We start from the raw sequence: 18,068 nt of genomic DNA on the forward strand, positions 1-18,068 counted from the left end.
TAGACCTCTCCCAAACAATAGGCCAAATAAAAAATAGGCAACTAAAATAAACAGAAACTTCTCAGAAGAATACAATGCAGAGATGTTCAACAGCTCTGGCCATTATAGAAATGCAAATTAAAACGACACTGAAATTCCATCTTACTCCAGAAAGAATGGCTATCATCAAGAAATCACATAACAAATGCTGATGAGACTGCAGGAAAAAAGGAACTCTCCAACACTGTTCATGGGAGTGTAAAGTAGTACAGTTCCACTTGGAAATTCTTCAAAAAACTAGAATTGGAAATTCTATTTGACCCAGATAATTCTCCTTCCATGGCATCTTCCTGAAAGAGTTAAAGACATCCTAACTATAGTGATACAGCACAACTTGTAACAGCTAAGCCTTGGAAGCAAACTATGTTCCTCAAAAGAAGAATGGATAAGTGTAGTATTTGTACACAATGGAGTACTATTTTACCATAAAGAAGAATAAACCTGAGTCCTTTGTAGGAAAATGGATGCACCTTGATATTACAATTTTAAGTGTAATAAATCAGATGCACAAGATTACATCTCTTGATTTCTCTTATATGAGAAATCCAAAATATAAATAAAGAGCAAAACAAAAGACCGATAATAGGAAATAGGGGGTAGGTCTTTTTAAAATGGGAACCAAGAGTTGGAAGGAGCAGGAAGAGAGGGGAGAGGATCACAGACACATCTAGATCTATGCATATAAACTCCCCATGGGGACCATAATCCTAAGTACTGCAAATACGTACTAATAAAAATTGAAAAAAGGAAGCATTTCAGTCATTTGTAGGAAAATGATATACCATGAGACCATGATGTTATATAAAATAAATCAGATGCAGACGGTTAAAAATCACATGGTTTCTCTTCCATGAGAAGCCCAAAGTATTAGTAATATAAAGAGAAAAATAAAAGATAATAGGAAGCAGGGGAATAGAACTTGTAGAAATGGGAAGGGGATCTGAGGGTGGTTGAGGCAGGAGGGAGGGAGGGGAAGAGAAAGATGGGATGTGTGTCTGTACCAATTCCCCACAATGCATGTGTTTATTATATATTGAAAACATATAATAATAAAATAAAAACACAATCAAGTCATCCTAACCCCTTTTGCTGCTTATCACCTCACAGGCCTTGGGCCATAGATTCTCTACTTTACTACTCTTTTCTCCCATCCTCAGGATAGACTGCTATCCTGTTTGTTTGTTTGCTTATTTATTTATTTTATTTTCATGTGTTTAGCACAGGGCCTACAGGGTCTCACTGCACAGATCAGACTTGTAGTGATTCTCCTGTTTTTCAGCCTCCCAAGTCCTGGGATTACAGGCTCATGTCACCACGCCCAGTCTCAGTTGCTGTCTCAGCATGTCTCAGGGGCGGGGCCTGTACGACAGGGGGATTGAACCCCGATCCCCTGCGCTTTCCTAAGCTGTTGCTTTAGTCCACTGAGCTATCTGGCCAGCCCGCTATCCTGTTTATTGAGCCTCTACTGTGTGTGTGGCACTCGTTAAATACTCCCTAGTATATTATCTCATGTAATACTTATAATTCTATGAGAGACACCCTTATCCCCATCTTACAGATGAGAAAAATACAGAAAAGTTAAAAGCCTTGCTCCCATTCACTGTATTGCTCTTGGGTTCATCTGCCTATAACGTGAAACAAGCCGTCAGTGATGCAGATGAGTTTATTTCTTTCTTACGGAAAAGACTTCCAACAGGAGGCAGTGCAGAGCTGCGATGGCAGCCTCCTGGTATAAATAGAGCCCTGAACTCCTACTGCTGTGTTCCACAGCATGGACTGAAGTTTCCCTTTCATGATCAACTCATGATCCAACATGGCTCCTGGAACTTCAGAAATCTTACCTCCATTCCATCTAACACAAGACAAAGAAGAGAAAGAATAGATATCCCTTTAAAGGAACCTTTCTAGAAGTTCCATATTGTATTGTGATTTATAGGCCACTGGCCATCATTAGAATCCTAGCCATAGCACAGGAGGCTGGGAAATAGGCATTTTCAGCATGGCAATGCACCCAGTTAAAAATCGGAGCTGTGTGACTGAGAGCTACGTACAAACGCTGGTGTAGACTATTAGCCATCTGCGAGTCAGCTGGGAAGCGCTAGACTGAAGACTCAGATCCAGCCAGTGGGTCCTCTTCAGGCCACCAAACCCTTCCTCCTGAGCCTGTGTCCCTCCCTAGCTACCTAGGAAGTAAGCATTGAGGACACAGGAACTGTCAGTGCCATGAAGCTGGGTTCCCTGCATAAAAGGCCATGTGCCTTCTCCCCCTCACACCCAGAACTGCCTAGAAGCCCCCAGTCCTCGGGCATGGGACTCACACCACAGGCACAGATGGGCAGCATTTGCAGGCCCTGGGCCCCAGGCTGAGGGCTTGCTGGGTTTGTGAGTCTTCTGGAAAACTGGTCAGGGGTGTGATGTTTCTAGCCAGCAACATCTCCAGAGAATGAGCCTGAAACTTTGCTGGGGGATGGGCCATCTCTGAGGTCTCCACTGGTTCCAAGATTCTATGACAGCTCCATCTGGTGCAGTGGAACACCGAAATAGGGAAAGAGTATCCTTACCAGAGAGCAGATGTCACTGAGAAATCAGGCTGAACTGTAGATGCTCACGATGGGAACACACAGAACAGGATTCTGAAAGATGAGCACTGACACCTGAAGTCCCCAACATCAACAGTTACTTTGCAGGAGTGAAGCAGCGTGGGGGAACCTCAGGGAGAAGAAAGAGCAGACCTTGGAGCGAGTCCAGGGGTACTTCCTTGAGGCTTGGAAGATGGGCTGTGAGTATGCTGGGGATAGTCAGAAGGTCCTCAGTGTCCCAGTGCTGGACACTTCTTTGGAAAGCCCTGAGCCTGCACTTCTGGAAGGAGTCATGGTCTTCTCCTGCTGCATCATGGCCCACACTGGTGAGTCCCAGAGCCAGTTGGTCTAAAGCTCCCACTTGTAGTAGAGGAAATGATGCCCGTGGAGGGGGCATGGCTCAGAGGCCATGCGTGAGTGGGCATGACACAGGATGGAACCCGATCTCTGAATCTCCAGAGCCAGGGGATCCTGACTGATAGGAGGGCAGCACAGAAAGCTGATCTGGGAGCCTCCCCAGCCGGCCCAGCCTGCAGATGGAGAGGGCACAGGCTGGACTTGCCTCTGACCTGCTTGGTGAGGCAGTTAGGCCAGGGGGCTTCAAACAAATTCCACCAACTGGAGAAACAGTTTGAAACAACAGAAACATTTTTCCCAGTTGTAGAGACCAGAGGCCCAAGGTCCAGGCATCAGCAGGGCTGGCTCCTTGTGCAGGCTCCAAGGGACCATCCCCAGGCTCTCCTGCTGGGATCAAGGCTGCCCCACACCTGCCTTATGGGTGGGTAGTCTGGATAAGATATAGGGGACAGAGAGAGGGTCGCTGTTACTTGTCCCTTGCTGCTTACTGTCTTCTGCTGCCATGAACTGTGTCTCCTCAGCAGTGCCCGCCTACTGTGCCATCCTGCCTTGGAGCCAGACAACTATGGGCAGAAACCTCTACAAACTGAGCCAAAAAAAAAAAAAACTCCTCTCCTTTAACTTCAGGAGTTGGGTATTTTATCTCAGCAATGAGAATAGTAACCAGAACACTCACAAATGTGGGGTACAGTGAATGGCCTCAAGGTGTCCCACACATGGGACAGTGACTGGGGAGAGGCCAGCCCCAAGTAAAAATATTAAGGAATGAAATTCAGTGATCCCGGTGACACTGGTACAAATGTCAGAGTGTTTCCTCCCGAAGTTACCATGAACGGCGCTCTTCCTGAGGAGCGTCTTTGTGTCCCGCTGTACACTGTGTGGCTCCTGCATGGGATAAGGAACCTGCCCCTGGGGAAGGATACTCCAAAAAGTTCTCCAGGGTGTCTCAGGGTTCCATCTCCACTTAGCTTTCCATGAGCCATTTAGATCTTTCATTTTCCTCAGTCTGTCAGTTTAATTGTTATACTGTCTGCCTTTATGGATTGTTTCCCTTAGTTTTTGTAGTTTCCTCAAATTTTATGTTATTTTCAGCTTAAAATATGGGGTACTCTAGGACCCAAGTTATATTGAAACTGTGACACCATTAAAAATAACATTTACCAAAATAAAATGAGTCATTTCTTCTCATTATTTAACACCTCAAAAATTTTATATATGCATTGATTTTGGTATGAAATTGGTTCTTTTTCAGTATTTTCTAACCAGGTGCCAAAATGATCTAAGGAGTTGTTTACAAAATGTGTCCTAATTATTTGCCATTTTTTGACAAATCAATAAATTATTTGTGTAGAGTTGGCTCTGATTTGAGATTAAATAATGAATAAATGTATGCATGTCTCTCTCCGTGTGTGTGTGTGTGTGTGTGTGTGTGTGTGTGTACTTTATTATGAAACCTTTTCCTTAAATCAAATAGGATACATAAGAACCCTAGGGCTAGGGCTGGGTGGAGAATTTAACTCTCTAAGGAGGAGAAAGAATCACATGCCCACTGGATGGTGTTTAGCTGGGGGTCAGAGGTGAGACCAGATGTCACCACCTTCAGCAGGGCCATTGTCCCTTGAGTTTGAAATATCTGTGTCCTGGGTGGAATCGTGTACTTCTGAAATGCTGTCACGTGCCACTTATACATGCACAGCCCTACAGGACAAACAGATCAGGGCTAGTGACACCCCTGGAAGGCATGGAAGCTCTGAGGATACAAACCTTGACTGCTGTGAGAACACAAGGTGTCAGTACCATGCTTGCTGCATAATATGCTATTAATCCCATGCCATCTAACCTCTGAGACAGCACACGGGGGCAGAGGCCGGGAACCCAAGGCCCAGGCCACTTAGCTGTGGGCTTGGGACCAGTGTGGCTGACTAGCAGCACGTTTTCCAAGGTCAGCTCGAGAGGCCTTCCCTCACCTCTGGGGCAGCACCATGCATGAGACTGAGGCATCACAGACCGAGGTGACAGTCCAGGTCTGAGGATGACATTCCAGGTCCCTGGCAGAAGCTCAAGTACCCTGTGGCTGGTGGCACAAAAGTCAGGACCCCAGCTGTCATGGTTAGTGTCTAGACGACCCCCTAAAGCCACATACAGTTTTAGATGGGGCTTTGTTCAAGGTAGCTGAATCTAGAGTGTGTGATTGATTCATGGTGCAGTGTGGGCCTGAGGCTGCATGATTTCTGGAGCAGTCCACTGACCGGCTGGCACTGCCCTGATCCCAGGAGTCTGGATGTGACAGGGCAGGAAGAGGCTGCTTCTCACCCCAACCCCTTCTTTTTGCTCTTGCTGTCTTCTGCCACCATGGGCTATTGCCCCTCTGCCATGTGTCACCCTGCCTTGGAGGCAGCCAGCACAGACTAATACCTTTACAACCTTGGAGCTAAATAAAGGGCCAGATTTGTTTTAACCTGGAGCTAAATAAACCTTTTCCTTTTTAACTTCAGATTTCAGATATTTTGTTTTAGCAATGAGAGAAAAGTAACTAACATACCAGCTCTGCCTGGGTGCATCCTCATTTCATTTCAGTCTCACTGGTCTCCATAGGGACACACACTAGAGGGCCACCTGTCCCTATCTTACAGGTTCCTGAGGCTCGGAGATGTCAAGGGATTTGTTCAGAGTCACACAGCAACTTCCAGGACAATATCTGTCTGTGCATCTTTTGCCTACATCCTCAGAAAAGGTGATCAGAGAGGTTGAGGCTGGGGCTAACACAGGCGCACAAGACACCGACCTTCCCCGAGATGGTCTTAATCTGTTTGGAGCTCAGCGGCTCGAAGTCCACACCGATGTAGCCCTCCATGGCCGCCAGCAGGTTCTTCCGCAGGCATCGGGAGGAGTTGGCCTCGGTGCGCACCTGCTCCCACCAGGAGGGCTCGTACCAGCCAGGGATGATCCACTGGTATTTGCTGCCGAACATGTTCTCCTCGAAGGCCTGCAAAAGAGGAAAGGTGTGGTGAGCACTGAACACGGGCTTGGCGTGCACCATCCTGCAGGACCAGGCATCGATGAGCTGCCTTCTCCAAGGAGCAGTGTCTTTGCTGCTATTTTATTACACAGATTGTTCATAAACTACCTTAGGTCCCTAGAGGGGGGAGACAGGAGACCAAAGGAATGAAATTCAGTGTATGTAAATAAGCTGCACACTCACCAGGAGCATCCTGGAGGCCCAAGAGAGAAGGACAATAAGATTATTAATGAAGCTTTTATTACAAATAAGGATAACAGCTCTTTGGGGAAACACCAGGTTCCCATCAGCAGTGCAAAGGTCCAATGGTGACCAGAGAACTTGTGGGTGGGCGGAGATGCCAGTGTCCCCTGAAGGGCCAGACTTGGTTTAACCTGGAGCAGAGAAGCCCTTCAGTGCCTCCCTAGAGACTCCTTGGCTGTTGAAGGACATGATGGGAACAATTTATGTCCCACTAGGGCATCCCTTGGCACAGAGCAGGGCCAGTGGTGAGAGGCCAGAGGGCATTGTGGGGAGCCGAGCAGGTGCTATGTGTGGCTCAAGTGGCTCTGGCCTCTCACTTAGGCTGCAAAGCTGGAGCCCTGCCTGCTTCCTTCTGTTACAGAAAAGCTGCTGCGGTGCCTAAGATCATCCCATGTCCCAGGAGGTGTCTGCTCAAACTCTTTTGCCTGAGAAAGGCCCCCTGCAGCGCAGAGCCTCTTCCCTGAGGGTGGGTTAGAAGGTTTGAGCCTTAGCTTAGGCTCACAGTGTAGTAAAAAAGTCCTTCAACTCCCTCAAGGCAGTGACCACACTCCCTCCTCTCTAGGCTTCTCTCACAAAAGGGGACCATCACCTTCCTCACTTTAAACACTGTACTTCTCATAATGCAACCTCAGATTATAATCATTTTTCCAGTGACTACATTATAATGTTACCCTGAATTTTCATATTTCAATTACTTTCATAAAATTTCCATTGAACAAAAAGCAAGCAAGGGCTCAGATACTTAGAGAATTTGCTCCCGGGATACCTGGTAATGAGTGGTATTTAGTCCACAGAAATTTTTGTTTAAAAGAGCAGTTAATGCCAGACCCTGAGTGGGGATGGGCTGTTCAGACAGAAGGAAAATCCCAGCGACACCGGACCATTCGATCAGCAGCAGCTCCTGCCTGTGCCCCCAGGGGCCCTACGTGTCCAAAGCCTCTATACATGCATGGCTGTGTATGTGTTATTTCATTCTCACAAAGCGCCGTGAGCTACGTGTACACCTCTGCCTTCCACAGGAAGAACCTGGGCCCAGGCCCTGAGGAATTTGCCTGAACTCAACCAGTAAGTCGTAGGAATGAAGCCCTCTCTGTTCTTGGAAAAGCAAAACACATGTGGGCCACTTTCTTAGTCTCAGGGCTTCAAGGAGGGAAGCCATGTACGGGCAGGCAGGTACAGAGTGATGGCACTGAGGCCTCTGCTCAGAGGTAAAAGCAGGTTTCTGTCACTCACTGAGGACCAGGGCCATGGGGCAGGTGTAGGAAGCTGGCCCTGCTACTGTGGCTGCCCCACTTGTGGGTGCTCACACACACTGTCCAGACCACAGATAGGCCCTGAGCCCACACGAATGGCAACACACTGATCAACTTCAATGAGGTGAAACTTTTGCTAATGTAACTTCTGACCTCCTTAGAATAAAAAAAACAGAAAAAGACAAAGAAGCCAGCTGGGCAGCCCTAGGTGCTCTGCTACCTGCCAGCTGGGTCCCTATCATGCAGCCCCAGGCCTACTTTTCTAGGCTGGTTTGAGTTAAATGAGACCGTAGCAGTTGTACTTGCACCACCGTGTTCAGAGCCATTCCGGTTGTTCCTCCTGCCCCTTCCTCCTCTCAGAGCCCCATAGTTCCATCCACATCACCATCACAGGCCCACGCACAGTGCGCTGCTGGGCTAGGAGAAGGCCCTGGTGCCAGCTGTCCCCATGAGTCTGTCCCCACGCGTCTGTTCCCACACAGCTTCAGATCTACCACTCAGCCTTCTTTGTCCCCTCCTATCTGCGGGTCTGGGCTGCCCCTTCTCACCGTCCTCAAGTCCCTCTCCTCACTCTGACTCTGCTGCTCTAAATCTGTGGTAGGCTGGGAAAGCAGGGCACCTGTCAGCGCCAGGTAGAGCAAAAGCCCATGGGTGCTGGGTGGACGGTGACAGGCTCCTTGGGCCTGGAGGAACGAGACTTAGATCGCGCCTCCCTCCGGGGCCCCTGGGCTGGAGGAGCTGGGATCGCTATGCTAGGGTTTCTGCGCCGAGGAGCCCATCTGTGTCCTCTGCTGCTAGCGGATCCTGGAGGTGGTGCTGTCCCAGATGTCCTGTGCTCAGCCGGGTGCCTGCTGCACAGAAGAGCTCAAGTCATGGCAGCACGCAGAGCCAGTGAAGGTGCCAGGCTCCCCGATTCTTCAGTCACCCTGATTTTCATTTTCCCCACTGGAGGCAGACAGATGTATCTGCCCCAAGGCCACCAGATGGGCCTTTCCTACAGATGGGCATACTACGTTCACAGTCTTCAGACCCATCAACTGTTCTAGTTCTCATGAACTACACACATGATGGGAATATTTAAAACAAAATCCCTCATTTCATTTGGGTTCCTTTTGCTTCCTCCCTTCCCACACAAGAGGAAGGTATCCAGCAAGAGGAGTGACGACTCTGCATTGACAGAGCAGTTCAAAGCTGGGGGAAGACTCCCCCCTTTGGTGGCTTTGCTTAAAAATCACAACTGTATGAGGCTGATAGGACAGAGATCACTGCTTCCATCTTAGCTCAGGCAGCTGGGACCAGAGATGTAAAGTGGCCTGCCCAAGGACACACAGCTGGTAGCACTGAAACTAGAATGTGGCTCAGAGTGTGGGCAAATTGAGACCAGACCAACTGTGTGCCAGAGCCAATATGAACATTTTGGCACAGGGCTATAAATAGCCTGGCATGTGCTTGCATCTGCCCTCCCATTGGGTGGCAGCTCCAATCTCAAGAACACAGCAACATGCTGCATTTAGACAGCAAAGCCATGGTCTCTGTGTGGCCCATGACAAGGACAGAAAAGCGCTGTTGGGGTGTCTGCTCTGAGCAGTCCCTCCCTCTGCCACTCCAGCATTGGCCCAGGTACAGACTGAGCAGACTCCTCTGCTTCAGGGCCTCTGTCCTAACTGGATGCACTGTGTGCTCTTGGGAGCAAGTCCCAGCTGAGGGTCCGACATGGGGACTTGGCTCTTGGTGAAGGACTGGCAGACTCTAACAGCAGCCTCGCTTTACAGTGCCTGATTCTACAATGGCAGGGTGGGAGGTGGGGTGGGCTCCCACATTGTGTGGAAGGCAGCTAGATAATTCATAGCCACAAAAGCCACCAGAAGCCACTTCAGCATAAGGCCAAGGTAAACTCACAGCCATGTAGGACATTGGTTTGGCTTGCAAAAAGGAGATGCCCATCTTTGCCTGGGGTGGCATCTTCGTGGATCCCTTATTAATTTATTTTTCCTGGGCTTATTTGTCTTCCCCAGTTGGCTAACACCAGCTGCCACCAGACACTGGCTCTGTCTAAGGCCTGGGGATGCAGGGGGAGAAAAATCCAGTTTCTTCCTCAAAATGTTCTCCAAATTCTGGTTCTATTTTTCTTAATAAAATGGGCCACCCTTAAGCTTTTAAGGGCCTGGGGGTAAAGTCCTTAAATCTGCATTTTCTGTGTACATTCAGCTGCGCTTATGCTCCTCCTCAGCATAAGATCTGGAAGGACCTTGTGCTGTTCCTGCCAAGTCATCAGGTGCTGCTGGGCAGTGCACAGAGCCCGTCAGAACCATCACCATTCCATGCCACCTCCACACACTTGAGATGCTAAAAGAGCCCGACATCTGCCATGGGCTTGCGGGCTCGGGCACCAGGCCAGGGTGTCTGTGCACTCAGCCTCCTCTCGGCTCTGGAGGGCTGAGGCATTACTGTGCTGGCTGACAGACGAGGCTCAGAGAAGGCACACAATGTGTCAACCCAGTGCTGTGAGGCAGAGCCAGGACTCAGCCTGGGGCCAGCTGACTCCTGAGTGCTGAGGCCACCCAGAGCCTCCAGAAACTTCAGCTTGGCCATGCTTGTTCCGGTTCCTGTCCTTTTCAGCCCCTGCATCTCTCCTGGAAGGAGACACCAGGGGCGAGGTGGGGCACCCAAGGCCATCCTAAGCAGAGAGCAGAGGGACACTCCACCCTGGTGTGCACTTGAAGTCTGAGGTCACCTTGGTCCTCTGGCAGCTATACTCACCTGGTGACCTTAGTCAGAGGGCAGTGATAAAATGGGGATTATGGCGAGCCCATTCCCCAGTTCTGCTGCCACCATCTTAAAGGGAGGAAGCTCCACTTGTTCCAAGATAACTTAAATTAGAATCATTAGATTTTACCTTCTTGGATTTAATCAAATGTTCTAGCCTATTCTGGTTTTTCATACCCTGGCTCAGCCATCTGACATAGTTCATGACTTCTACAATTTTGATAAGGTGGCAGTGGTGGATTAACTAAAGGCCAACTTGTAACACCCAGCTGAACTGAATCAGCATGGTTCTGGGGGTGGATCATTGCCAACAGCATAAAAGGAGAACCGAAAGGGAAGGTGGTGTGCTGTTAATTCTCCTGGAGAAGTGTGTCATGCTGACTTTCCTGATAGGAGCTGTTTTCATCATGGGAGTAGCTCAGGACCTCGCTATTGCTGAGGATGTCTTTGGTTCTGTTTGAGGAAGCTCTGCTCCTTACATTGAGCTCCAGTGTAGATCTCTCAGCCTGCTGGCACAGATCCTTCATCCCCTCTGGTGCAGACTTTCTAGCTTTCACCACTGCTCTTTGCATCTTTCCAGTACAGATCCTTGATAGAGACTTGCAGGAGACATTGTCGTGGGCTCTCGGCCTCCAGTGGGACTCGCGGAGGGCATTGCCAGGGGACCCAGGCCCTCGGCTGGATTCTTTGGGTCTCTAGTGTGTAGACAGATCACTCTTTTGCATTTGACTCTTTGGGTGGGTATTAGAGGACAATCCTATAAATTATGCTTCCCAGATTAAATTTATTCCCTTATAAGTCTTGACTATAACTGTGGCTATTTATAACTTTACCCAAGTTATTTACACAAAGTGACAAATGTCACTCCTAGAGACTACACCCAGGATGTCAGTGTAAGAGGAGGCTATTGGGTACACCATGGATCATGTGCTGGGCCTCACTCTGCTGGACATTCTGCTGACCTGGGTGGAGGAGGGGAGACAGAGCAGCAGACATTAACAGATTGCATTCCTAGGTCAGTGCTGTTAGTCTATTACTATGTACAAGATCGTGGAGAAAAGCTCATTGTTTAGAGTAGGTTGAGAATTGGGTGACCAGGACTGAGCCTTGGCTCTGCCACACCATGGCTAAGGTAAACTTCTTTGCTTCTCTGGGCCTCTGTTTCCTCATTTATAAAACGGGATAATGATAGTTGCCTCTCAGGGTTGTCCAAATAAGTAAAAGTATGTTTTGAGAAATAAAAATATATTTTGTCACATCATGCAACAGATAACTATGAAAGACTCAGGGTTAGAGAATGAAGAGTTAACAGCTCCTAAATTTCAGACTCCGCATCCTACTTACAGGCCAGGGAGGAGACCGAAGGCTTCCATCTCAGCTGGTGTCTGGCATCTCCCTCTGCCTGCAAACTATGGGGCCAAGTGTGTTTAGCAGTGGCTACCAGTGCTTCACCAGTGGTCACTGTGGCCTTGGAGACTGCGTTCTGACTCCCTGGGGTGGCTTTCTGAGTAGAGGGAGCAAGAAGCGGAAGGCTCTATTCCCCAAAACCCAGGCTCCAAACATGGTGGGACCAGGCAGGGAGGAGAAGGTTGGTGAATCACAGACACAAACAACACCCCATGTTACTTACACAACAGAACACTTTTGCTGCCATGTTCTGGTCAAACTGGCCAAGTATGATCCTCACGTCATTCCCCTGTGGACAGAAGGACATGCAGGTGAAGGTGGGTGATGTCACACATTTCCTGGCATGCAAGCCCAGGGGAAGAGAACAGTTCTGGGCCTGACTTCCAGCCACAGGTTCCACTTGGCCTTGATGCACAGAACCTCACCCTGTCTAGCCACTCTGCTTCTCTGAGGACTGCCCTGGTTTCCACAGCTGTCTTCCCTGGTCTGGCATTGGGGAGGCTGGGGCAGAACTGCACCAACTGGAGGTCATAGTGGTTGGAGGGGGCTGAAAGGGCCCTGGAATTGCCCCTGCTCACCTCCATCTGTGATTAGCAAACCCCAATGGGCACTGAGATATCATCTAATCTTTACTTTCCATACAGGGAATCTGAGACCAAGAGAGATAAGACACTTCCAAGGGAAATAGCTGGCAGCAGAGATAAGACTCTGTCCATCCTCTCCCAGTGTGCTAGACTTTTCTGTCTTCTTGACATTCATTCTCTGAAGACATTTGTGGAGTCTACAGAGCTTCACATGTAAGAGTCTCTTCAAGCATTGCCCAAATCTCAGCTCCACCAAGGCTCGGGCGGTCTCAGGTGTCTCCTTTTCTCACCTTGGCCTTAATCTCCTCAACCGAGAGGTGGGATCAGAGTAGCACCTACTTTATGGAATGCTGTAAAGATTCAAGATCCTTGTGAGGAGCTTAACACAGTGCCTGGCACACAGCAAATGCCTAGAAAAAGCTAGCTGGACCTTAGTATTTTATAACTTTCCCTGGACAAATTTTAAGGAAAATTTATATTTGAAAGCTGTATAAAAGAGATTATGTTTATTATCTCAGTGTGGTTAATAGGTGAGTACTGTACAACAGTCCCTGTAACTCTTTCATTTGTTCAACAAGCAATTACCAACACCTACCTGAGGCTCTCCCCCTGGGCAGGCAATCGGCCCCTGCTTGTCTTCTAGAGGACTGGGATACAGTTTGTTTTATAGAGACAATCAGGCCACACTGGGCAGTTTCCAGGCACAGAGCTGGGCCCTGATCCACACCTGCTCCCACACAGCGGCCTCCTGGCCTCTGTATCGAGGCCCAGCTTTGGGGGAGGTGCTCCCTTCCTGCTGTTCTTCACCCCCTTTAGCAGACCTCAGGCCTTTGATGCATGAAGAAGAGAAACATGCCCTTAAAGATCAGTTTTTAGCATCTTTCAAAATTGGAAAGTGCTGACTGGGAGGCCATTTTACTCATCATGTACTTTAGCAGAATAAAAAAGGCTGCATTCTAAAATCATCCTCCGTTTGCAAGCAAGAATGGAAAGAAGAGGAAAAACTTTCTCTGAAAGGACTTTAAAGGATCGTTGAGAGAGCAGTTGAAGGAAAGCAAGCCTCTGTCATCACCACGTCTGCAATGCTATAAAAAGTTCTGAGCTGCTTCCGTTTCATGGACAGGCTCCCAGGCACTCTCCAGGGTCTTTCTGCTTGTTGGCTGAAATCTTTTATCATTGCTTGCTGCTAACATTATCCATCCATCTGTCTGCTGTCCATCCATCTGTCTATTCACCCATGTACCCACCCACCCACCCACCAATCCACCCATCCACCCACCAATCTACCCATCCACCCATGCACCCATCGATTGATCGATCCATCCATCTATCTACCCACTCACAAACCCACCCACCCACTCATCCATCAGTCTATCCATCCATCCATACATCCATTGATCCATCCATCCATCCATCCATCCCACTAGGTTCCCACTAGCTTCCATGACATTCCCTGACATGCTCCCTGGTCACACCTTCTCAGATACTTCCACATCAACTCCTGATCTTTCTGTCCCTCCTCAAATGCTGTTATCATGCTGTTGGCTCTTGGTTCTCATTATGCTCTGGATAGCCCCACTCATGACATGGCCACAGTTGTTGTGTGTGTGCTGTGGATTGTCAAACTTCTGTCCTCAGCCCAGATCTGTTCTCATTCTATAGGAATGGTACCACCAGCTTTCCACTCACCTACTTGGAATTGGGAATCTGCTTAGATTCACTCCTCTTCCTTACTTCCCCCATTCAAGCTCTAGCCAGAGCCTGTTGCTTCCATCTGCTCACTGGATCTCAAATCAGCCCCATCCCTCCAGCCCTACTGACCTGGCTTTAGCCACTCTCCTTCCTTCCTTGCAGAATGGCTGGATCTCCATCTCTAATTGTACCCCATGCACCCTGAGCTCCATAGAGTGGAGGAATGGGCCATACCAAGGTCTAGACAGGACAGTGGAAAATCCTTCCATGCTTTGAGGGAAATCCTTTGAGCTTCTGAGGCTCAAAGCTCAAATTCTGAAATCTTTAGAACATTGAGATTCTTTACCAACTTCCTCATGCACACTTCTCCACCACGTTTCTCACTACTTCTCTGTGGCGGTAAGGATATATTTCTCAAAACATGCTTGAAAATCATTCATTCACTCATTCACTCACTCATTCATTCATTCATTCATTCATTCATTTATTCATAGTCCCACTTTGTGCCTTTCTGAAAGCTCATCCATCCAGAGCACCCTTCTTTCTAAACTCTCATTCTGCACTGCTACCCACCTCTCCTGCCCCAGTTCAGCCCTCTACTCTGATAAGCTAGCTTTCTGTTCTCCTGTGCTTGGTGGCCATTTCCTGTTCTGTGAGCCTGGGACACCCTGCAGTCCTATCTAGTCTGATATAAGTCCACTTATTTTTCTGTCCCCACTCCTCAGTGCTGAAGGCACTGTGCTTCATCTGTATGAACACAGCTCCCAGCACAGGGCACAATACACATATTGGTGAGTGTTCACAGCCTGCAGGATGCAGTGACTGGACACTATGTGCAGCATGAGCACCACATAGGCTGCTCAGTGACTATCAGTGTTACTGCTACTGCAATGATCACATCTCCTGCTAGTCCTAGGGCCTGGCACCCATTGAGTTCACCATGTCAATTTTTCATGTAGACCAAAGGACCTGCTTCTTCATAGATGACCACTTGCTGGCAGATAGCTAACTACCTCTGCCCCTTGTGGGCCATTTAGTATCCCATTGCCATGACAACCAGGCTATATGAACCCCTTGTTCCTTTGTGCCCAGGCTGTTAGGTATGGTTGTGACAAGAGATCACTGATCTAGTTAGTTCCTTCCCAGAGTGGCCAAAGGGTCTCCCCAAGGCTGCATAGCACCCCAGGCACAGAGCTCTCACTCTGAGGCCCCCGGCTCTCAGATAATGATCCTACTGGAGCCAGGTACTACATGAAGCAGGAAGCTGTCCACACCCATTCTACTTCTGGAGGGCAAATGGAAGGGATCATGATGCTGGCCAGTCTGGAACAGCGGGAAAGAGCCACTCCCAGGGAGAGGAGATGGAGTTTTCAGCATTTCACAGGTGTAATATGTCCTAGGCCTGAGGTGGTGCCTCAAGGGCATGAAAAACATGAGTATGTCTGGTTCTTCATTCTGTAGCAGCATCTAAGTAGCAGTCAGGAGCATGGGGATGGGATTTGGAGAATATCAACAATTTGCACACAGATATGCATGCCCTCACAAAAGTTCAGAATCATATTCCTCCGAGCTGCATAACTTGAAAGTTCAGAGTAGAATGAGAAATTCGGGTTTGGCAGTGGGCCCTGCCTCTGGTCAAGACCTCCAATTTCCAGTCAGGAGAAGAAGCTCACCTTCCCAGGTTCAAAGGGGCCATTTAAGGGATACTTGAGGGTGAGCGTCTCAGAAGAGAGCTGTGAAGTTAGAGATGGGATGCCCGGCTGAGGGCAGGGTCTGTAGAACCTTTAGTGGGTCCACTCTTCAGTGGCTGCCTAGAGTGAAAGAGTTGACTCTGTGGTGGTACAAATGATAACTTCCTGAACTGTAAACTATGTAGGGTGGTCTATGTTTATACCCAAATGAGGCCAGTGCCACAGGGAGGGTTAAACAGGAAGCAAACAGCCGTGTGTGTATGTGTGTGTGTGTGTGTCCCACCTTAAGCCTCCCCCCCCCCTGCCCCGAACTGCAGAAGTTTGAGATGAGGCCACTGAGTTTTCTCTGGAGAAGAGCCCAAGGTCACCCAAATCCTTCAGACCTCTTTCTCTCTCTTTTGTTTTTGTACTGAGGATCAAACTCAGGACCTTGCACTTGCCAGGCAGGTGCTTATGCCATTGATCAGCCCTTCCTCTCATCTGTTGCCTAGGACTTCTTTGTCTCCAAGATGCCTAAAGAGACCTGACATTACACACACACACACACACACACACACACACACACACTACACACACACTTAAGGATGACCCAATTCAAAGAGGCTGTGTAACCCCAAGGTTGCAAGGAATCTGAACACAGTAACACTAAGGTCCTTCCTGGCCATCATGCTAAGAGACACACGACCCCACCTTGAGAGGTGCCATTTCTATGCCCACTGTGGGGAGTTCCATGAACAAACAGAGACTCCTAGAATTAAGCACTTCTCCCAGGTGCTGTAAACACATGGCTTCACTGGATACCCACTTCCCCAGCACTGGCACATGCTAAAGCTACAGTGAGGGGCACTGCTGACAGCTCACCCACTTCTTTTAGAAGTATCCCAGGGTTTATGCCCCAGAGACCCCTGTGAGGCCAAATGAAACTAATTCTCAATCGAGACAGCACTGGTGGTCAGGCTGGGTTTTCTTCCTGCCTTAACCTGCTGCCCTCCTTTCCTCTATGATCTCCTCCCCCACAGATCACTTCCACAAGAACCCCAGGCTCTGCTTCCAGGGACTCAACCTAAAACACCTGGTCACACAGGTAGGACATGGTGGCACTGGGCCTGACCTCAGGTCATGTAGACCTAAAGCTTTAGGCCTTTTCCGCTCACCTCTGCCTACTGCTTTCCAGACTGAGAAAGCAAACCCCACCAAGCCTGAGCCGTCTGGGCTCAGCCCCCAATCTGCAGCTTCAACTCATGGTGAAAAGTCACACAATTTTTAAGCAAAAGGGTGTGAGTGGCACATGAGATCCTGAGTCACTGGAGCAGCTGTTGTGCATTTCCAAGAGCAGGAGGCTAGAAAACCAGAAAGAGTAGCTTGGCCCACTGACCCCTGATGAATTCCAGGTCTGCTGTCCTGAGCACCGACCCCTGGGTTCCCTAGAGTCTCCTACCACTTGTGCACATGTCTTAGCCCATATTCCTGCATCCTGGTTTCTTGCAGACCCACTCTTCATACTCCACTGTGCTGCTGAAAACCATACCAAACCACCTATGAGGCTGTAGACAGGACAAGGTGCTCTGGGCCAGAAGGCAGCAGAGCTGCTAGAGGCCAGCATGATGTGGGCTGGGAGGTGGCCTGAAGCCAGGCATGGGGGCTGGTCAAAGTGGCAGAAACCAGCCAGGCAGGCTTGCCCCACGCTGTCTGGGCTAGACCTGGAGAGTCTGCCTAGAGTATTATTCATGGTCCTCCTGGCTCCAGTAGGCTGATTCCACCCAGAGTGAATACTTTCCCTTATTTAACAAAAATTAGTCTTAGACATTTCCCTCCCCACCACCAGAAGCATCCCTAAAGGCACAGAAGCCGGAAACACACACTCACACTCCAGGAAGGGTGTCAAGAAGGAGTAGCCCCCAGCAGCCTGCTGGCAAAGCATGGCATTTCTTTAAAGTTTATTAGTGTATCTTGAAAATTCATGTATATTTTGCTTTCCAATAATATATCTGTCTTAAGATAAAAATAATACTTTTTCTTCTCTGTGTCCCTGAGCAGAGCTGGCCCCCTGGTACAAGGGACCATGTCCATTCTGCAAGTTTGTGTCCCTTCAGGTTGCCTTGCAAGCCTGTTCTTGGAGATCAGCGGGGGCTCCTGGCCTGGTGGTCGTGGAGGTGGGCAGCAACTGCTGGCAGGACTCTTCTCTCTGGTTATGGGAAGGGGATAATTCCTACCAGGATTTTTTTCTGGCTACTGGTGGTGAGAAAGGTAAAGTTCACTAGCATCTTCCCAGGATGCCAGGGTGAGGTCTGTCCATGCAAGAACTATGTTGCCATCTTCCTGTGGTAGGCAGTACATCGGCTTCCTACCATGCCTGCACCCTAATACCCAGAACCACTGAGTGTGTTATGCAGGATAATGCAGGTTGTAGGTGTAATTAGGGGAGGGGATCTTAAAAT

The 18,068-nt window shown here is 48.9% G+C and overlaps 1 protein-coding gene across 1 annotated transcript in view; it reads right to left on the reverse strand.

Annotated features, from left to right (window-relative positions):
* Gabbr2 (gamma-aminobutyric acid type B receptor subunit 2) overlaps positions 1-18,068 on the reverse strand; it is a 391,890-nt gene that overhangs the window by 173,233 nt on the left and 200,589 nt on the right. The window contains exons 5-6 of the mRNA XM_004645219.1: positions 11,887-11,952; positions 5,761-5,961 (exon numbers count right to left, since the gene is read on the reverse strand). Coding sequence (XP_004645276.1) covers positions 5,761-5,961; positions 11,887-11,952 — 267 coding nt within the window. The remainder of the gene's footprint in view (positions 1-5,760; positions 5,962-11,886; positions 11,953-18,068) is intronic.

The sequence above is a fragment of the Octodon degus genome, unplaced genomic scaffold (genome assembly GCF_000260255.1).
Source record: "Octodon degus isolate 3935 unplaced genomic scaffold, OctDeg1.0 scaffold00221, whole genome shotgun sequence".
Taxonomy (NCBI): Eukaryota; Metazoa; Chordata; class Mammalia; order Rodentia; family Octodontidae; genus Octodon; species Octodon degus.